The sequence below is a fragment of the Cryptococcus neoformans genome, assembly GCF_000091045.1.
Source record: "Cryptococcus neoformans var. neoformans JEC21 chromosome 12 sequence".
Taxonomy (NCBI): Eukaryota; Fungi; Basidiomycota; class Tremellomycetes; order Tremellales; family Cryptococcaceae; genus Cryptococcus; species Cryptococcus deneoformans.
The window spans coordinates 135,391-157,978 of record NC_006681.1 but is presented as its reverse complement, the minus strand read 5'-3'; the positions used below and the strand labels follow the sequence as shown (position 1 = coordinate 157,978).

The window sequence follows — 22,588 nt, the reverse complement described above, 5'->3', positions numbered from 1 at the left end:
CTGAAATCAGGTCTCCCTTTGCTTCCCTAACAGAAATAAAAAATAACAATGAGCTGCATTTTGTCTACCCCTATTATAAGTCATTTTCAGCATTATTTGTATTGGAAACATGGGTTATTCTAATTCTTATTGCAGCTTGTTTCTGCTCACCTAGCAAGTCGAAATTTTTCATCAACTCAGTATCCTTTCTGGGCCACGTAATCTCCCCCAATCACATTGGGCCAGATCCGAAGAAAGTCGAAGCACTATGCGCATGGCCATCTCCTGGTTGTGTGAAAGACCTCCGATCTTTCCTCGGCCTTCTCCAGTATTTATGCAAATTCATCCCACACATCGCCACCAAGACGTCCGTTCTCACGGCTCTTCTCCCTCTGAACAAGACAGCAGAGAAAGCGTATGAATCCCGTAAACGTCAACTAGCTAAGGGCCTCCCAGCCGAACGATTAGAATCACTGAGTTGGGTATGGAAGTGGACAATGTCGGCACAAGATGCGTTTGAGGCACTGAAGGAGATGGTGGCATGTATCACAGGTCTGTCCCCCCTTTCCCATGAAGCTATCCTCACAGGTTAAACCAATCTCTACCTTTTCACTGACGCAAGCAACACCGGCCTCGGTGCCTGGTTGGGCACGGGTTTATCCCCCGACAACGCTCAACCTATCGCCTACGACTCCCGCTCTCTCACTGCCACCGAACGAAATTATCCAGTACATGAAAAAGAGTTATGCGCCATCATCCACGCCCTCAAAGAGTGGCGGCCTCTACTTCTCGGCATCCCGGTGCACGTCATGATGGACTATGCGACTCTCAAGTGGTTCTTTCAACAACCAAATCTGTCCGAACGTCAGAAGCGGTGGCTACTCGTGCTCGCCGATTACGACCTTCAGATTTCCCATATTCCAGGGGCCACTAATGTCATCGCAGACGCCTTCTCCCGGCTCCACAACTCGGACGCCCACGTCAACGCCCTCACCATGATGGTTCTTTCGCCAAACGCAACCTTCCTGGATGAAGTAGCTGAAGGGTATGGGCAGGACCCGGTAATGAGTATTTGGAGGGAAGTAGACCGCCGTCCTCCGGGTGTCTGCACTACCGAAGTCAAAGGAGCACGGGGGGCCAGGACGGTGCTGACATATGAGGACCGGCTCTGCATCCCCGAAGTACTAACCTTGCGAGAACAGTGCCTGCAGGAATGCCACGATGCGATGGGCCATTTCAGAGTGGAGAAAACACTTGAACTACTGCGTTGTAAGTACTTCTGGGATGGTATGGCTAGTGACGTAAAGGACTTTGTCAGCACTTGCCCAGCCTGTCAGACATCCAAAGCTACCACCACTAAGCCTCCCGGACTACTACACTCATTACCAGTTCCTCCCGCCAAATTCTCCAACATAGGCATAGACTTCGTGGGGCCACTACCGCAATCACACAGCTTCGACTATCTCATCATCATTACCGATCGCCTCACCGGCTGGGTCGCTCTCATACCAACAGTCACGACGCTCACGTCCTCCGCTTTTGCTCAACTCTACTACGACCACTGGGTTTCTAAATATGGGGTACCACAATCGATCGTCTCAGACTGCGATAAGTTATTCACTGCTGCGTCATGGCGTCGGTTGAATTCCCTCCTGGGCACCAAGCTAAAGATGTCCACAGCATATCACCCCCAGACCGATGGTATATCAGAACGATCTAACAAGACAGTCATCCAGATCCTGCGAACCTGGACTGACGACCAAGGCCGAAATTGGGCAGCCAACCTACAGCGGGTCGCTTTCGCAATGAACAACACCATCTGACGCTCAACCCACCACACCCCCGCTGAGCTCGTTTTCAGGAAACGCCTGTCACTCACTCTGCTGCTTCTCCCCTCAACATCAGCTACGGACCCGCCCCTCACTCAACCTACGGCCTCTGAATGGGATCTCACTGCCAAACGCATGGCCCTCGAAGAGGGCATCGCTCATGACGAACTGCTTCTCGCTAAGCATCGGCAAAGTGTTCAAGCCAACAAACATCGTCGGCCGGACCCTGTTTACCACCCGGGAGACAAAGTCTACTTGAACACAGCTGAGTTCCGTCACGAATATAAGACAGCCACTAACTGGTCTGCGAAGTTCATGCCCCATTGGGAAGGCCCCTTCACCATCCTCAAGGCCTTTCCTGAGCAATCACTCTTTGAATTGGATGTTCCCGTCACCTCAACACAGTCGACACCTCGCCGCCATGTTTCGCGCCTCAAGCCATACCGGGAGTCCGAACAGTATCACCAGCATGCGGTTCCTTGCCTACTCGACTGCCCGGCTGCTTCCTCGCCACGCATCCTCCAAATCCTTGAAGACCGCACCCTCACCCCCAAGGGAAATCATCCAAAGGTTTATCAAGTGCGTGCCCGCCTCGCCGGCGAAGGCCCCAAGGCTCGGTGGCTCAGTCGCGACACAGCGCAGGACTATGCAGGTTGGCAGGAGGCTTGGGAAGACTTTATTGGCGAAGATGAGCTACATCTCGACGTACTGGACGTTACTACTGATGTTTCTCAGATGTTCACCCAGGGTTAACAGTCCTGACATTGCCACACTCCATTGTGAGCTGTATACACATTCCCTAACACCTTTTTTTCCTTCCCTCATCTACCCCTCAGACCCGGCTGACCCCTTCACACAGATGCCAAACCACCCCCCCCATCAAGTCCCAAGCCCACCCCCATCCAGGTTTTCAATTCCGTTCCCCCCTTTTTTCCTTTCCTTCGTGCAGTGTTTTACCTCATTTTTTTCTCTCGTCCATTTTTTTCTCCTCCAGTTCCCTCCCCCCCTTCCTCACAGGCCTGAAGACAGACAAGAGGTTCTCTACCCCCCTTTTTTTTTATCCCCAGACAAAGAATCTGAAAAAAAGCCAAAAGGCCAGGGAGTTTTTTCGTGGTGGGGGTTTCCCTCAGTCAACATGTGTAGGCACTGTGGTGCCTCACTGTGTTCGGTTGGCGTTTGAGAAGGATAAGTGTTTGATGTTTGCATTCGAGGAAGCGTTCGAGGGCGTTCGAGGGCGTTCAGATGCGTTCGAGGTTTGATTATAGTTATAGTGGTCTAGTGGATGCGAAACTAGCAATGGGTTGTATGCATGGTTTCGCTCAGAGAAAGAGAAAACTATAACTATGTATGAGATCTATATATATATGTATGTATGGGGAAACAAACAGAAGTCCATCGAAAAAAGGGGCAGAGATCCGGCGAAGTCCGCTGCCGCGTTTCGGCAGCAATTTGCCGGTCCTATGCATGAGAATAAATATCATGCATAGGATAAGGCCGGACAGAGCTCGATGCCGCGTTTCGGCATCAAATCTCACTTACCAACATCGACCAATGCATAGGAATAAATCCTATCATATGGTGAGAACAAGTGGTGGTAAGGGCTCTGCACTTACAACATGTTTCATGGATTGTCTCTCAGCCTGGCCCCTCATTGAAGCCCAGCTTCTACAGTTTTCTAGCTCATTCTTCTCCCCCCCTTTTTTTCCCACATACTCAGTCTCATCCAGGAGGGGGAGGGTGTAAGAGGCTAGCCTCTGACCCAGTTGACCCACATCTCATGAGGTCACCACTTTCCCCAGCTTCTAATTTTCGAGCCGCATTTCAATTTACTTCCACTTCTTCCTCCAAGTTGCGCGCGTCAAATTGCATCCGCTCTCCCTTCTCCCAGGTCACGTGCTTTATTTTTCCCCTATTTCTCCGAGCCGCATCTCAATTTACTTCCACTCCTTTCCTCCAAGTCACGCGCGTCGAATTGCATCCGCACTCTTCCTCCCAGGTCATGTGCATTATTTTACTTCCGCTTTTTCTCTTCTTATTTTCTCTTCCTTTTCTTGTCCTAAGTCCGAGTTTCTTGTCCGATTTTTCATGCCACAAGCCCCGGTGTTTACCGGAGCTTTGGTCGCGACTGGTTTCGAGACTGAAAGGCAAAGTACATGGAAAGGTTGACACACAATTTCCTTTATTCTTTCATCTTTGTTGTGTTCAACCTTTCCTTCTTCCGACCTTACAGTCACAAGTACCTTGCCTTCTCCTCTTGTTCCTATCAATTCTTCATCTTGTCTCCTTTACTAGTCGCTGATAGGACATAATCAGCATATGCATTTGGGATCTTGTTTGCTTCTCTCCAGTCCGAAGTTAAGCCTCGAGCCCTGCCAGCCCTAAGAGCCCACCAGTTCTCTCCAAGCCTTGTCCCTCCGAGCTAGCCCCACCAGTTCAGTGAAGGTCTATTGTCCAGACCTTACACCTATCTGCGTTAGGACTGCGAAAGGATGACGCATCCCCTTCGGAGCTTGTCTCCGCTACTAGGCTACACCACACGGAGATCCACCCGACAACTCCGCATGTGACCGCGGCCGCAGATTCTCACAGTCTGACAGACGTCCTGCGTCGTCTCCAGGCCGAGTTTCACGATGTCTTTTGTGATGACCTAGGCGACGTACGAAACTTCCCCACCATATCAAAGACCAGATCAGGTATCCGTTTCGAAATTAATCTCAAACATGGCACCACTCCCAAACACTCGGCGCCTTACCGCGTACCCGAAGCCCTGCTCCCTCATTTCCACGAGATGCTGTTAGAGCATCTGAATGCAGGTCGTCTTCGCTATTCCAGTTCCCCTTGGGCCTCCCCGGCATTCCTCGTGTCCAAAGGTAATGGCAAATTCCGAATGGTCTGCGATTTCCGCGCTCTGAACAACGTCACGGTCCCCGACATGTACCCTATGGGGAATGTCCAGGATATCCTCCACCGTGCCGCCAGGAAGGGCAAGATTTTCGCAAAACTTGACTGTAAGGATGCCTTTTTCCAAACGCTAATGAAGGAGGAGGACATCCCGAAAACTGCTATCACCACTCCTCTCGGTCTCCTGGAGTGGGTGGTCATGCCTCAAGGGATCTGGAACGCGCCGGCCACTGAACAGCGTCGCATTAATGAGGTGTTACAAGGTTTAACTGGGGAATGTTGCGAGGCTTATGTGGACGATATCATCATCTGGGGGAAGGATGCTAAGGACCTGCATGATAATATTGTGAGTGTTCTTTCTGCCCTACGTCGAAGTGGTCTTCGATGCTCGCGTGAGAAGTCAAAGCTGTTCCTCGACGAAGTAGCGTTCTTAGGCCATATCATCCGCCCTGGACAGATTCTGCCCGACCCCGCCAAAATCGCACGCGTCGAGCAGTTCCCCCTCCCAGTCAATTCTCACCAACTTCACTCGTTCCTCGGTCTCGTTAACTACCTTCGCGATTTCGTACCAAACCTGGCCGACCACACCGCCGTGCTTCACGCCACTCTTCCTCCGAATGCGGCAGCTGAGAAAGCTTACTACAAGGCTGTTAAGATGCATAAGGGACATCTCCCCGAGGGATGGACTGGTTGGAGATGGTCGTTCGGCCCTGCGGAGAAAGCGGCCTTTGAAGCGACTCGACGCGCGGTGAGTACTGTCCCCTGTCTTGCCGTTATCGATTATGATGCTGTCAAAGCGGGAAAACAGCAGGTCTTTCTATTCACCGACGCTTCCAACACAGGTACTGGCGCTTGGATTGGTGTCGGTACCTCTCGGGAGTCCGCCCAGCCTGTGGCCTACGATTCGCGCACTTTCAATAGTGCACAACGGAACTATCCGGTACACGACCGTGAGCTGCTGGCGATTATTAATGCCCTCGATCATTGGCGCCCTTTGCTATACGGCATTCCAGTCCACGTCTACTGCGATCACTTTACCCTTCAATGGTTCCTAGGTCAACGTAATCTCTCTCCCCGTCAGCTTCGGTGGTTGAGTACTCTGAAGGATTTCGACCTCCGCATCGAATACATCAAAGGGGAGTTCAATACTCTCGCCGATTACCTCTCTCGTCACGCCCCTTCGGATGCCGTCGAACCTGCCGACCCCTCTCTGGATCAATCACCGGTTTCAGTTCATGCCACAATGACATACGAGCCCACTTTGGATCCGGACACCCTTCGCGCGATTGCGCAGGGTTATCAAGGTGATGTATTATTCAAAGAATGGCTTGCTGATCCGTCTACTGCTCCAGGTGTTACCTTCCATGATCATGATACCCACCGACTTCTCCTCGTTGACAACCGCTTATGCATTCCGGACGTTAATACACTTCGTGAGGAACTTATGCGGCAAGCCCATGAAGGCACTGCTGGGCATCTGGGAGTGGAGAAAACCATGGAGGTACTCAGGAGTGGATACTTTTGGGAGACAATGTCCAAGGATGTTCGTGAGTTTGTCCGTGCGTGCCATTTATGTCAACAGGCGAACGCACCCACGACGAAGCCGGCTGGTCCCTTGCATCCGCTTCCGGTCCCACGCGATAAATTCGATGATATCGCTATCGATTTTGTAGGACCACTCCCTTCTTCCGGTGGACACGACTATCTCCTCACGATCACGGATAGACTAACCGGGTTCATCGAACTGGTCGCCTGCTCCACCACGATCAATGCGCGGGATCTCGCCATCCTGGTTTGGGAGCGATGGGTGTCTCGTTATGGTTTGCCGCTCTCCATTACGTCCGATCGTGATACTCTGTTCACCTCGCGATTCTGGACAACACTATGGCAGCAGCAGAACGTCAAGCTCAAGATGTCCACGGCCTTCCATCCGCAGACTGACGGCACTTCGGAACGGTCCAACAAGACGGTGGTGCAACTGCTACGTAGCTGGGTGGATAGGCATGGCACCTCTTGGGTTAAGTACCTCTCTCGTGTTTCCCAAGCCATGAATAACACTGTCAGACGTTCCACAGGTTTCTCTCCCGCACAACTGGTCTTTGGCCGTCGGCTCCGTACCCTACCTAGTCTGGCTCGTCCTCCTCCATTCACCCGGGCTTCCCTTCCCACACAGGCCGAATGGACTCTCGCAGCGGATCGCACTGACCTCTCGCTCGCTGAGGCGTGCGATAACCTCCTTGTGGCGAAGCATCGTATGGCCGTCCAGGCCAATCGCCATCGCCGTCCTGAAGTAGCCTACAAGGTTGGAGATTGGGTGTGGTTGGATACCCGAAATAGGTTGAAGGAATTTCGTGCTGGAGACGGGGAATATCGCGCTGCTAAGTTCTTCCCCCGCTTCCAGGGGCCTTACCAGGTACAAGAAGCTAACCCTGCCCTCTCAGTTTACCGTCTTCACATGAATGACCGGACATACCCAAAATTCCATGGTCATCTCCTTAAGCCTTATCTGTCGTCGCCTAGGTTCCATCAAACATCACCGGTAACCCACCAATCTGACACTGGACGTCGCAGCATTCTTCAAATCCTGGATGATCGAGTGTATCGCGGTCATAGACAACTCCGAGTAGTACTCAGCGGCGACGGTCCTAATGGTCAATGGAGGAATCTCGACGACTTGCGTACACACGATGGTTTCCGGGCCTTATATGACGAATATATAGGCGACGACGAACTGGCCTTGTGAGTCCCCTTCCTGTTTGCTCCTGTTTTCCTTTGTATACGTGTCTGGGGGGGCTGCTTGCGTTCCTCCGTGGGTTTTTTGGCCATTATTGGTTTTTTTCCCTGGCTTGCGCTCAGCAAGACTAAATTAACAGGACTTTCTCACAGAGTGTTCTCCTGCCCAGTCCTTCCAACGTGGATGGATTTGGAAAGTAACGTGTTGACAGGGGGGCGCTGGCTGTCCCCACGGCCTGGTGATCGTTCGTTCTTTTGCCCTTATTCTCTCCTTTTCAATTTTATGTTCCATTGCCTTATCTCTTAATTCTTTCTTTTATCTTTTTGATCCGGTCGAGTCTTCCCCTGGCTCTCATCTGGACGGGGGAGAGTGTAAGTGCAGAGCCCTTACCACCATTCATTCTCACCATATGGTAGGATTTATTCCTATGCATTGGTCGATGTTGGTAGGTGAGATTTGATGCCGAAACGCGTCTTTCGGACTTCGCCGAAACGCGGCATCGGCTCTGTCCGGCCTCATCCTATGCATGATATTTTATTCTCATGCATAGGACCGGCAATCGCTGCCGAAACGCGGCGGCGGACTTCGCCGGATCTCTGCCCCTTTTTTTCGATGGACTTCTGTTTGTTTCTGCATACGTCCATACATATATATATATAGATCTCATACATAGTTATAGTTTTCTCTTTCTCCAAGCGAAACTCATGCATATCAACCATTGCTAGTTTCGCATCCAGTAGACCACTATAACTATAAACAAACACCGAACGCTTCCTCGAACGCATCCGAACGCCCTCTAGACCTATACCACGAACGCCCATCTGTAGGCACTGTGGGTGCCTCACTGCATTCGGACAGGGTTCGTTGAGCGTTCGAAGGGGAAATGAGGTTCGAGAAAGCGTTCGAGGAGAGCGTTCGTAGAGGTGTAAGATAGTTATAGTTGTCTGAATGGACGCAAACTAGCACGGGAATATGCATTAAGTTTGCTAGGTAAAAGGAGAACTATAACTATGTACCAATATATATATATATATATATGAATGTATGAGGAAACAAACAGAAGTCCATCGAAAAAAAGGGGCAGAGATCCGGCGAAGTCCGCTGCCGCGTTTCGGAAGCAATTTGCCGGTCCTATGCATGAGAATAAATATCATGCATAGGATAAGGCCGGACAGAGCTCGATGCCGCGTTTCGGCGAAGTCCGAAAGACGCGTTTCGGCATCAAATCTCACCTACCAACATCGACCAATGCATAGGGATAAATCCTATCATATGGTGAGAACGAGTGGTGGTAAGGGCTCTGCACTTACACTCTCCCCCGCCCAGATGAGAGCCAGGGGAAGACTCGACCGGATCAAAGAGATAAAGAAGGAATTAAGAGATAAGGCAAAGGAACGTAAAATTGAAAAGAAGAGAATAGGGGCAAAAGAACGAACGATCACCAGGCCGTGGGGACTGCCAGCGCCCCCCTGTCAACACGTTACTTTCCAAATCCATCCACGTTGGAAGGACTGGGCAGGAGAACACTCTGTGAGAAAGTCCTGTTAATTTAGTCTTGCTGAGCGCAAGCCAGGGAAAAAAACCAATAATGGCCAAAAAACCCACAGAGAAACGCAAGCAGCCCCCAGACACTGATACAAAGGAAAACAGGAGCAAACAGGAAGGGGACTCACAAGGCCAGTTCGTCGTCGCCTATATATTCATCATATAAGGCCCGGAAACCATCGTGTGTACGCAAGTCGTCGAGATTCCTCCATTGACCATTAGGACCGTCGCCGCTGAGTACTACCCGGAGTTGTCTATGACCGCGATACACTCGATCATCCAGGATTTGAAGAATGCTGCGACGTCCAGTGTCCGATTGGTGGGTTACCGGTGATGTTTGATGAAACCTAGGCGATGACAGATAAGGCTTAAGGAGATGACCATGGAATTTTGGGTATGTCCGGTCATTCATGTGAAGACGGTAAACTGAGAGGGCGGGGTTAGCTTCTTGTACCTGGTAAGGCCCCTGGAAGCGGGGGAAGAACTTAGCAGCGCGATATTCCCCGTCTCCAGCACGAAATTCCTTCAACCTATTTCGGGTATCCAACCACACCCAATCCCCAACCTTGTAGACTACTTCCGGACGGCGATGGCGATTGGCCTGGACGGCCATACGATGTTTCGCCAAAATGAGGTTATCGCGGGCGTCGGCGAGCGAGAGGTCAGTGCGATCCGCAGCGAGAGTCCATTCAGCCCGCGTAGGAAGAGACGCCTGGATGAAGGAGGGAGGTCGGGGAAGGCTTGGAAGGGTACGTAGTCGGCGGCCCAGGACCAGTTGTGCCGGAGAGAAACCTGTGGAACGTCTGACAGTATTATTCATGGCTTGGGAAACACGAGGAAGGTACTTAACCCAAGATTTGCCATGTCGGTCCACCCAGCTACGAAGGAGTTGAACTACCGTCTTGTTCGTACGCTCCGAGGCGCCGTCGGTTTGCGGATGGAAGGCCGTGGACATTTTGAGCTTGACGTTCTGCTGCTCCCAGAGGGTCGTCCAAAATCGTGAGGTAAATAGTGTATCGCGATCGGACGTAATAGAGAGCGGGAGGCCATAGCGAGAAACCCATCTGTCCCAAACCAAGATAGCGAGGTCGCGAGCGTTAATAGTGGTAAAACATGGAACCAATTCAATGAACCCGGTTAGTCTATCCGTGATCGTGAGAAGATAGTCATGTCCGCCGGAAGAAGGGAGTGGTCCCACAAAATCGATAGCGATGTCATCGAATTTATCRCGTGGGACCGGGAGCGGATGCACAGGACCAGCCGGTTTCGTCGTAGGGGCATTTGCCTGTTGACATAAGTGACACGCACGGACAAACTCACGGACATCCTTGGACATTGTCTCCCAAAAGTATCCACTCCTGAGTATCTCCATAGTTTTCTCCACACCCAGATGTCCAGCAGTTCCCTCATGTGCTTGCCGCATAAGTTCCTCACGAAGGGTATTAACGTCCGGGATACATAAACGGTTGTCAACAAGGAGGAGTTGGTGTGTATCATGATTATGGAGGGTAACACCTGGAGCAGTAGACGGATCAGCAAGCCATTCTTTGAATAATACATCACCTTGATAACCCTGCACAATCGCGCGAAGGGTGTCCGGATCCAAAGTGGGCTCGTATGTCATTGTGGCATGAACTGAAACCGGTGATTGATCCAGAGAGGGGTCGGCAGGTTCGGCGGCGTCCGAAGGAGCATGACGAGAGAGGTAATCGGCGAGAGTATTGAACTCCCCTTTGATATATTCGATGCGGAGGTCGAAATCCTTCAGAGTACTCAGCCACCGAAGCTGACGGGGAGAGAGATTACGTTGACCTAGGAACCATTGAAGGGTAAAGTGATCGCAGTAGACGTGGACTGGAATGCCGTATAGCAGAGGGCGCCAATGATCGAGGGCATTAATAATCGCCAGCAGCTCACGGTCGTGTACCGGATAGTTCCGTTGTGCACTATTGAAAGTGCGCGAATCGTAGGCCACGGGCTGGGCGGACTCCCGAGAGGTACYGACACCAATCCAAGCGCCAGTACCTGTGTTGGAAGCGTCGGTGAATAGAAAAACCTGCTGCTTTCCCGCTTTGACAGCATCATAATCGATAACGGCAAGACAGGGGACAGTACTCACCGCGCGTCGAGTCGCTTCAAAGGCCGCCTTCTCCGCAGGGCCGAACGACCATCTCCAACCAGTCCATCCCTCGGGGAGGTGTCCCTTATGCATCTTGACAGCCTTGTAGTAAGCTTTCTCAGCCGCCGCATTCGGAGGAAGAGTGGCGTGAAGCACGGCGGTGTGGTCGGCCAGGTTGGGTACGAAATCGCGAAGGTAGTTAACGAGACCAAGGAACGAGTGGAGTTGGTGAGAATTGACCGGGAGGGGGAACTGCTCGACGCGTGCGATTTTGGCGGGGTCGGGCAGAATCTGTCCGGGGCGAATGATGTGGCCTAAGAACGCTACTTCGTCGAGGAACAGCTTTGACTTCTCACGCGAGCAGCGAAGACCACTTCGACGTAGGGCAGAAAGAACACTCACAATATTATCATGCAGGTCCTTCGCATCCTTCCCCCAGATGATGATATCGTCCACGTAAGCCTCGCAACATTCCCCAGTTAAACCTTGTAACGCCTCATTAATGCGACGCTGTTGAGCGGCCGGCGCGTTCCGGATCCCTTGAGGCATTACCACCCACTCTAGGAGACCGAGAGGAGTGGTGATAGCGGTTTTCGGGATGTCCTCCTCCTTCATTAGCGTCTGGAAAAAGGCATCCTTACAGTCAAGTTTTGCGAAAATCTTGCCCTTCCTGGCGGCACGGTGGAGGATATCCTGGACATTCCCCATAGGGTACATGTCGGGGACCGTGACATTGTTCAGAGCGCGGAAATCGCAGACCATTCTGAATTTGCCATTACCTTTGGACACGAGGAACGCCGGGGAGGCCCAAGGGGAACTGGAATAGCGAAGACGACCTGCATTCAGATGCTCTAACAGCATCTCACGGAAACGAGGGAGCAGGGCTTCGGGTACGCGGTAAGGCGCCGAGTGTTTGGGAGTGGCACCATGTTTGAGATTAATTTCGAAACGGATACCCGATCTGGTCTTTGATATGGTGGGGAAGTTTCGTACATCGCCTAGGTCATCACAAAAGACATCGTGAAACTCGGCCTGGAGACGACGCAGGACGTCTGTCAGACTGTGAGAATCTGCGGCCGCGGTCGCATGCGGAGTTGCCGGGTGGATCTCCGTGTGGTGTAGCCTAGTAGCGGAGACAAGCTCCGAAGGGGACGCGTCATCCTTTCGCAGTCCTAACGCAGATAGGTTCGCGCCTCCAGCCTCCAATAGGTGAACAAGGGAGGTTGTATCCGCCAATAAACCGTGCCGAGCAAGGAAGTTAAGCCCTAAGATACCATCATACATTCCGTGCAAATCCATCACCACACCGTTTATTTGATACATCCTGTCGCCTAGAGAAAACGAGCCGATAACCGTATCGGTGACTATGGGACCCGCCTTTCCGCCAGCTAACCTAACTCTCATCCGTACGGCACTTGTCTTCACCGACCATCCCAGCCTCGCTGCCAGCTTTGGATCCACGAAGGTCGTGGACGCCCCTGTGTCGATTAGGAGCCTAATGAGACGAGCTGGCCAGAGGTCATCAGCCGGGATCGGAACGGATATAGCAAGAAGAGGGTGGAAAAGGGCGTACGAAGAGTCTTGAATAGGTTCGGCGGCTGACGGAATAGTTTGCGCAAGAGCGAGGTACGCCGAAGTGGTATCCCCAGCAGTTAACTCGGTCTCCAGCTGATTCACCTTAGGCTGAGTATGGTGCGTACGACTGGGGCATTGTGGGTGTTGGTGACCAATCTTGCGGCAGTCGAAACAACGGTTCTCTTGGCGGAATACATTACGAATGTACCGACCGGCTGGCGAACGATAATAAGGGAGCGGGTGGGCGGGATCATAATAGTAATTGACCGGCTGAGGAAGTTGAGCAGAGTCCGAGGATCGAGAGGCGGAAGAAGCAGGAGTCTTAATAGAGCGCGGTACGTGTTGAGAGGCTGCATCTTCATGTGCGATTCGTTCAATATGATTGCTCATCAACACACGTAGACCATCCAAATCGTTCGTGTGAAATCCGGGCTCATCCACTAGGCGGAGAAAAAGGCGCTCGGGACAAGCAGCACGGTAAAGGCGAGCAATTTCGTGGTCGAGGGGATAGTGGTGGGTACCGTGAAGATGGCTGCGATGAAGAATAACAGCATCGTCGAATTTTCGCCACGCATCGGGAGAAATCTCTTGAAGTGAGAGACGGAATAAGGTACGAGACTCCCGATACTCCCAGTGTGAAGGCATGGCCTTAGCTTTGAAAGCAACTGACCAGTCTTGCCAAGTACTCCTCCCATCCTCCTCCATACGGCGGCCCTCATGTTCGACCCAACCAACTAAGCCAGCACAGTCTATCGAATTGTTGGCCAACTCAATTACAGTAATTCGCCTTCGCGCCTCCAGCTCCTCATCATCAGAAGGAGTCAATAAGCCGTTTGTTCGAAGTAGTTGTTGTAGTCGACGAAGATGAGTCAATACGCTGTCTGCATTCCCCAGGGGACCTTGAAAACGGGGAATGTCTGAGGGCTTAGGTAGAGGAAGACCCCGAGGATTGTACCGATCTTTAACCGTTGACTGTTTTTGTTGTTTGAGCAGTAACTCGGTAAGGAGTGCGAGTGTGTCGTCCTGCTTCTGGGCACGGCCAACAAGGCACTCCAAAAGCGCTGCAGTAGGGGATTCGGAAGGTGAGTCCTCCACTGCTCCTTTAGTGGGTTTCGGCGGCATCATAGATATTGCGATTCGTGGGAAAGGCTAGTTTGAAAAAAAGTGTAGGCACTGTGGGTGCCTCACTGCGTTCGGACAGGGTTCGTTGAGCGTTCGAAGGGGAAATGAGGTTCGAGAAAGCGTTCGAGGAGAGCGTTCATAGAGGTGTAAGATAGTTATAGTTGTCTGAATGGACGCAAACTAGCACGGGAATATGCATTAAGTTTGCTAGGTAAAAGGAGAACTATAACTATGTACCAATATATATATATATATGAATGTATGAGGAAACAAACAGAAGTCCATCGAAAAAAGGGGCAGAGATCCGGCGAAGTCCGCTGCCGCGTTTCGGAAGCAATTTGCCGGTCCTATGCATGAGAATAAATATCATGCATAGGATAAGGCCGGACAGAGCTCGATGCCGCGTTTCGGCGAAGTCCGAAAGACGCGTTTCGGCATCAAATCTCACCTACCAACATCGACCAATGCATAGGGATAAATCCTATCATATGGTGAGAACGAGTGGTGGTAAGGGCTCTGCACTTACACTGTACTAGAGTGTCTGTGACAGGGTCGACAGCGAAAACGCCGTGGTGGTCGGACTCGTCGTCGTCGGCAAGGGAGACGAGGTTAGCGACCGGCACGGACGCGGAGGCGTTGGGCGGGGTGGAGGGGGGGCGGGTTGGGCAGATAAGGCGGTGATGGCCGACAACGCGGCATGAGAAACACGCGTTGATGCTTTGAAGATAGGCGCGGGCAGATCGGCCGGCGTCACCGAGGGGGAGCCGTTTGGCGGGGTCGAGCCAGTCGAGCTGTTGTGCGGTGTAGCCCTTCGTGGTGGTGGAGGGGGCGGGGGCGAGTTTGGCAATGAGTGGAGGTGCGAGGGCGGGAGCGATGACGTTGGCGACGGTTGGTGGGTGGCGGGGGCGTGTCGGCACCTGAAGGAAACGCGCCTCAAGCATGGCGTCATCGATAATGTCCATCATGATCTCGTATAGGTCGGCCGACGTTGCGGAGAGCACCGTTTTGCCACGTGCGCAGAGAGCAGCTTTGGTGCGGTGAGTAACCAAGGCATCGACACCGTCCAATAGTCGGCGGTTGACGTCCACGTCGCTGAGGGGGTCCTTGAAGTCATGAAGAATGCCTTGGTAACTGATAACAAGGTGAAAGAATGCATCGAACGCGGCGGGTGTGGTGTCCAAGCAGCGAAGCTGCATGAATCGGTGGCGGAGTTTGGACTCCCAGCCGCGGGCGAGAATGTGAGACTTAAGGGAGACTTGCCATGCATCCCAAGTTTCGGCGTGTTTGCCATGGAGCTCGAGCCACGTGGTGAACCGGCCGCCCGATTGGGAGATCGAGGTATTTGCCACCGAAATCTTCCACGCGTGCTCAGCCGGGCCGGGGCTCCAGTGTAGGAGGGCGTCACGGAAATAGGTCTCCAAGGCGAGGAGATGTCGCTGGAGCGCGAACGGGTCGGCGGAGGAGTGAGTCCCAAGTCGCGGCGGGGAGATCTTGTCCGGGCGGGACCCGCGTGTGGAGGGGGGGACGTGACGGTCGTGGCCTGTGGTGGCTTGATCGGCTAGCGCTTGGGTGGAACGAAGGAGTCCGGCAACAATAGATTTAAGCTCGTCGATCTCAGGAACGGCCGGGCCGGAAAAGGCAGTGGTGAGGCCCGGGGTCTTTCGGTAGATTGCACCCGTGGTATCGTGTACAGGGGTTGCGTAGTTTACCATCTTTTCGTCGGGTAGGTCAGGCACCGAAGGCACCGCGTTTGAAGTTGTGGGCGAAGCCAAATTTTCTCCGGAGCCCGCGGACGATAGGTGGTCGTCCGTGAATGTGCCGAAGATGGGAACGCCAGTGGGGTGATGCCCGATGATGGGACGGGAAGTCACCTCGTCGTACGCAATGATGGGTTGGCCCTGAGAATCAAACGCCATGATGTATGTTGGTGTGGTGGAGTGTGGTGTGAATTGATTTGGGTAATGAGTTTGAAAAAAAGTGTAAGGTCCGGACAATAGACCTTCACTGTACTGTTGGGGCTAGCTCGGAGGGACAAGGCTTGGAGAGAACTGGTGGGCTCTTAGGGCTGGCAGGGCTCGAGGCTTAACTTCGGACTGGAGAGAAGCAAACAAGATCCCAAATGCATATGCTGATTATGTCCTATCAGCGACTAGTAAAGGAGACAAGATGAAGAATTGATAGGAACAAGAGGAGAAGGCAAGGTACTTGTGACTGTAAAGTCGGAAGAAGGAAAGGTTGAACACAACAAGGATAAAAGAATAAAGGAATTTGTGTGTCAACCTTTCCATGCACTTTGCCTTCGCTCTCGAAACCAGTCACGACCAAAGCCCGGTAAACACCGGGGCTTGTGGCATGAAAAATCGGACAAGAAACTCGGACTTAGGACGAGAAATGGAAGAGAAAGCAAGAAGAGAAAAAGCGGAAGTAAAATGATGCACGTGACCTGGGAGGGAGAGTGCGGATGCAATTTGACGCGCGCGACTTGGAGGAAAGGAGCGGGAGTAAATTGAGACGCGGCTCGGAGAAACAGGGGAAAAATAAAGCACGTGACCTGGGAAAGGGAGCGCGGATGCAATTTGACGCGCGCAACTTGGAGGAAGAAGCGGAAGCAAATTGAAACGTGGCTCGAAATTAGAAGCTGGGGAAAGTGGTGACCGTGGGTCACTGGGTCGGAGGCTAGCCTCTTACAATAGACCTTTGGATGATTTCCCTTGGGGGTGAGGGTGCGGTCTTCAAGGATTTGGAGGATGCGTGGCGAGGAAACAGCCGGGTGGTCAAGTAGGCGAGGAACCGCGTGCTGGTGATACTGTTCGGACTCCCGGTATGGCTTGAGGCGCGAAACATGGCGGCGAGGCGTCGACTGTGTTGAGGTGACGGGAACATCCAATTCATAGAGTGATTGCTCGGGAAAGGCCTTGAGGATGGTGAAGGGGCCTTCCCAACGGGGCATGAACTTCGCAGAACGGTTAGTGGCTGTCTTATATTCGTGACGGAACTCAGCTGTGTTCAAGTAGACTTTGTCTCCCGGGCGGTAGACCGGGTCCGGCCGACGATGCTTGTTGGCTTGAACACTTTGCCGATGCTTAGCGAGAAGCAGTTCGTCACGAGCGATGCCCTCTTCGAGGGCCATGCGTTGGGCAGCGAGATCCCATTCGGAGGCTGTAGGTTGGGCGAGGGACTGGTCCGTAGCTGATGTTGAGGGGAGAAGCGGCGGAGTGAGTGACAGGCGTTTCCCGAAAACGAGCTCGGCGGGGGTGTGGTGGGTTGAGCGTCGGATGGTGTTGTTCATTGCGAAGGCGACCCGCTGTAGGTTGGCTGCCCAATTTCGGCCTTGGTCGTCAGTCCAGGTTCGCAGGATCTGGATGACTGTCTTGTTTGATCGTTCTGATATACCATCGGTCTGGGGGTGGTATGCTGTGGACATCTTTAGCTTAGTGCCCAGGAGTGAATTCAACCGACGCCATGACGCAGCAGTGAATAACTTATCGCGGTCTGAGACGATGGATTGTGGTACCCCATATTTAGAAACCCAGTGGTCGTAGTAGAGTTGAGCAAAAGCGGAGGACGTGAGCGTCATGACTGTTGGTATGAGAGCGACCCAGCCGGTGAGGCGATCGGTAATGACGATGAGATAGTCGAAGCTGTGTGATTGCGGTAGTGGCCCCACGAAATCTATGCCTATGTCGGAGAATTTGGCGGGAGGAACTGGTAATGAGTGTAGTAGTCCGGGAGGCTTAGTGGTGGTAGCTTTGGATGTCTGACAGGCTGGGCAAGTGCTGACAAAGTCCTTTACGTCACTAGCCATACCATCCCAGAAGTACTTACAACGCAATAGTTCAAGTGTTTTCTCCACCCCGAAATGGCCCATCGCATCGTGACATTCCTGTAGGCACTGTTCTCGCAAGGTGAGTACGTCGGGAATGCAGAGCCGGTCCTCGTATGTCAGCACCGTCCTGACCCCCCGTGCTCCGTTGACTTCGGCTGTGCGGACACCCGGATGGCAGCGGTCTACTTCCCTCCAAATGCTCATTACTGGGTCCTGCCCATACCCTTCAGCCACTGCATCCAGGAAAGCTGTGTTTGGTGAGAGAACCATCATGGTGAGGGCGTTGACGTGGGCATCGGAGTTTCGGAGCCAGGAGAAAGCGTCGGCGATGACATTAGTGGCCCCTGGAATATGGGAAATCTGGAGGTCGTAATCGGCGAGTACTAGTAGCCATCGCTTCTGACGTTCGGACAGATTTGGTTGTTGAAAGAACCACTTGAGAGTCGCATGGTCCGTCATGACGTGCACCGGGACGCCGAGAAGTAGAGGCCGCCACTCTTTGAGGGCGTGGATGATGGCGCATAACTCTTTTTCGTGTACCGGATAATTTCGTTCGGCGGCGGTGAGAGAGCGGGAATCGTAGGCGATAGGTTGAGCGTTGTCGGGGGATAGACCCGTGCCCAACCAGGCGCCGAGGCCGGTGTTGCTTGCGTCGGTGAAAAGGTAGAGATTGGTTTGACCTGCGAGGATAGCTTCATGGGAAAGGGGGGACAGACCTGTGATACGTGCCACCATTTCCTTCAGCGCCTCAAACGCGTCTTGCGCCGACGTTGTCCACTTCCATACCCAACTCAGTGATTCTAATCGCTCAGCTGGGAGGCCCTTAGCCAGTTGACGTTTACGGGATTCATACGCTTTCTCTGCTGTCTTGTTCGGAGGGAGAAGAGCCGTGAGAACGGACGTCTTGGTGGCGATGTGTGGGATGAATTTGCGTAAATATTGGAGAAGGCCAAGAAAGGATCGGAGGTCTTTCACACAACCAGGAGATGGCCATGCGCGTAGTGCTTCGACTTTCTTCGGATCTGGCCCAATGTGATTGGGGGAGATTACGTGGCCCAGGAAGGAGACTGAGTCGACGAAAAATTTCGACTTGCTAGGCGAGCAAACAAACCCGCTGTTACGTAAAGCCGTGAGAACCGCGCGAATATTTTTCGCTAAGTCAGAGTCGGTCGCACCCCAAATGATGATATCATCGACATAAGCTTCACAACAAACACTGATGAGGTTACGTAAAGCCTCGTTGAGGCGGCGTTGTTGTGTTGCCGGCCAGTTGCACGCGCCTTGCGGCATCACAACCCATTCGTATAAACCCCAGGGAGTGCTAATTGCCGTTTTCTCGATATCGGGCTCGTGCATGAGCGTCTGAAAAAATGCATCGGTAAGGTCGAGTTTGGCGAAAACCTTGCCACGGGCGGCGCGTTGGAGAATGTCGTCAATGTTGGGAACCGGGGTGCGATCTTTAACCGTGACACTATTGAGGCCGCGAAAATCGCAGAGGAACCGGAATTTGCCATTTTCTTTCTTAATGAGGAAAGCAGGGGCGGCCCAAGGGGAACTGGATGGACGGAGGCGGCCTGCGGTACAGTGTTTCTCGATTTCTTGTCGAAGGGTGTCGCGCCACGCTAACGGTACTCGAAATCCAGCTCGAGCGACAGGCATCGCATCAGGAAGAATGTTTATTCGGTGGCGGACTTGGGAGGTGGACGAACAAATGGGCGGGTAGTGGGAGACGTCAGAGATATTGGCTGGAAGGATGTCGGCAAATTCACGGAGGATGGCGTCAGAGTGGGAGTGGCGTTCAGTGCTTACGGTCGGGGATTCGACTGGTGTGATGGAGTTGAGTTGTAGTTGCACAAGCGATGTATAGGATGACCCCCCTGCATTGAGGAGGTGATTTAAACGCTCCGCCCCATCAAATAGGCGGTGTTGACGACAGAACTGTAAACCGAGGATAAGGCGGTATCGTGGACCAAGGGCCATGGCGTAGAATGGGGTAGCGTTGTAGGTAGTGTCACCAATGATTACATCCACTACATACTCCTGGTCTACGACTGGACCCGCCCGATTGTCTGCCATTTTGGTCCCCACCGGTATAATCGGCCGTCCTTGCCATCCCTGTTGCTCTGCGTACGCCCGGTCAATGACGTTGATGCCAGCGCCGCAATCAACGAGTGCTGGGACAGTGTCTCCGTCAGCCTTGAAACGGCAATTGACCATGATGAGAGGTACTGACCCAGCGAGCGCAGACGAGGCATCCTGTACTAGAGTGTCTGTGACAGGGTCGACAGCGAAAACGCCGTGGTGGTCGGACTCATCGTCGTCGGCAAGGGAGACGAGGTTAGCGACCGGCACGGACGCGGAGGCGTTGGGCGGGGTGGAGGGGGGGCGGGTTGGGCAAATAAGGCGGTGATGGCCGACAACGCAGCATGAGAAACACGCGTTGATGCTTTGAAGATAGGCGCGGGCGGATCGGCCGGCGTCACCGAGGGGGAGCCGTTTGGCGGGGTCGAGCCAGTCGAGCTGTTGCGTAGTGTGGCCCTTCGTGGTGGTGGAGGGGGCGGGGGCGAGTTTGGCAATGAGTGGAGGCGCGGGGACGGGAGCGATGACGTTGGCGACGGTTGGTGGGTGGCGGGGGCGTGTCGGCACCTGAAGGAAACGTGCCTCAAGCATGGCGTCATCGATGACGTCCATCATGATCTCATACAGGTCGGCCGACGTTGCGGAGAGCACTGTTTTGCCATGTGCGCGGAGAGCAGCTTTGGTGCGGTGAGTAACCAAGGCATCGACACCGTCCAATAGCCGGCGGTTGACGTCCACGTCGCTGAGGGGGTCCTCGAAGTCATGAAGAATGCCTTGGTAACTGATAACAAGGTGAAAGAATGCATCGAATGCGGCGGGTGTGGTGTCCAAGCACTATGGGACCCGCGGCGGCTTAATTTAAGCCATAACTGTTTCGGCTTAAAATAAGCCACAATTGCGTCTTTTTATCGATTTTTCGGCTTACCATTTAGGATCAAAACAAGCCACAATGTGGCTTAATTGAGCACTTTTCTGGGCTTATTTTTTGGGCTTTAAAATAAGCCATTTGCCGAATTATTATAAGCCATTTTCAGCATTATTTGTATTGGAAACATGGGTTATTCTAATTCTTATTGCAGCTTGTTTTAAGCCATTTTCAGCCTTATTTTTATCCATGCGATGGGTTGTTCTGACCCTTTTAGCAGCTTGTTTTAACCCATTTTCAGCATTATTTTTACCCATGAGATGGGTTATTCTGACCCTTTTAGCAGCTTGTTTTAAGCCAATTTCAGCATTATTTTTATCCATGAGTTGGGTTATTCTGATCCTTTTAGCAGCTTCTTTTCATCCGTATAACAGCTGCTTTTAAGCCATTTTCAGTATTGTTTTTATCTGAGAAATGGGTTGTTCTGATCCCTTTAGCAGCTTGAAATGAGCCTGTAGCTAACCCTTGGTTTGGTTGGTCGAATTACATGCATCGAATTGTAAAAATACAAAAAATAGAATCATTAAAGTACAATATACAAAAACACAATCGAGACATCCGCTAGGAAGAGCACAAGCTTCTCTTCTTCCTAGCAGTTTGGGCCTTATTTTTGAGGTACTGCATGCCCAGTGACCGTATAGGCCACTTGCTTTTGCACTGGGCAGCACCAAAGACGTCGACATGCTTGTCGGCGACCTTCAACAAGGTTAGCTGGCCATCCAAAACATATAAAAGAATGTCACTCACAAGACCCATGAAGAGCACATGCTCCTCATAGTCTGTGCCCTTCCATGTCTCCATGCCCACTTTATCACCAAAGGCTCGAACAGCGCTTCGGCGGACATCCTCCTAAGGAAAGCGTTGGGAGCTTATCCAATGAAATATCAATTGCTACTCACTAGAATCTTCCTCCAAATATTGTCATTCACCCCATGCCCCAGTCCCATTATCGCTCTAAGCGGCTTGGAGGATTTGGGATCTGAGATGGGGTAGGAGATGTCAGGGTCAAAATGGAGAGCCCCAGGGGGGGGGGATACCTCTGGTGAAGAGGGAGAAGTTCGAGCAGGAGAGAAGGAGGCATTGTTGTGGAAGGAGGAGGCGGCGGCGACACCGTGGACATCAGCTGCAAGAGGCAGGAGTCAATGCATGAGCAACCTAGTCAACAACAAGGGGAATAGGAAGGAACAGAAGATGTATCATACCTGTTCTCTGGGATTGTTGATATTCCTGGGATTCGGCCAAGAGTCCATCGATCAGCTCTTGGTCACTCCGAGTCCTCCTTGGATGAGGATGGGAGGGGACATCAAGATGGGTTTGAGAGGGTCCGGGTTGCGCAGAGTGAGACTCCCCCATAGAATACGGTACAAAGCGGTTTACACCTCTTTGGCCACCACTTCTCTGCCCACCGTTTGATGAAGATGCAAGAAGAGGACTGGATGGTGTTGGTGAGACTGGGCGAGTGTTGGACCTGGTTGGGCGGGGCATTGTAGGTAGAATGACTAGAAATAGAAAGTGAGGTTGTGAAAGATTTAGTGAGATTTTGTGTTGAACTTTCTGGCATCACACTGTAAAGCCAGGACTATGGACTTATTATATAAGTACTACATGCACTCACTGCATTATTTGCCACTCTAACTATGCTTGCTGCGCTTCTGCTCCAAAATCCCACTCTGATCTCATATGATATCATCCCTGCACTTTCCTCACCACAGCATCTCCTGTGACCTATAGTGAGAATGCGTTATGTCCCTGACGACATTTTTTTGGCTGATGAAGTGGTGAGGGGAATCTTAAAAAAAAAGAGGAAGAAATAGAAGATTCAATGGAAGCACTTCGAAAGAAGAGAGATGAGCGAGGTTGACCTTGTTACAATTATAGTGTAATTAAGCGCCATTGCCAAAAATCAGTCATGTGAGATGAATGCACCAAATTTAATCTTTTGTCATTTCATCAT

At 52.2% G+C, this 22,588-nt stretch overlaps 1 protein-coding gene and 1 pseudogene across 1 annotated transcript; one reads left to right on the top strand and one right to left on the bottom strand.

Moving 5' to 3' along the window:
- The first annotated feature begins 476 nt into the window (after nt 1–476).
- Nucleotides 477–7,640, top strand: CNL04180 (annotated as a pseudogene).
- Nucleotides 7,641–16,079: 8,439 nt separating this feature from the next.
- Nucleotides 16,080–20,324, bottom strand: CNL04160 (hypothetical protein; the record flags this gene model as incomplete). The annotated part of the gene is made up of 1 exon (XM_567971.1): nt 16,080–20,324. The coding sequence occupies one exon, from the start codon at nt 20,322–20,324 to the stop codon at nt 16,080–16,082; it is 4,245 nt and encodes a 1,414-aa protein (XP_567971.1).
- Between the last annotated feature and the right edge of the window lie 2,264 nt (nt 20,325–22,588).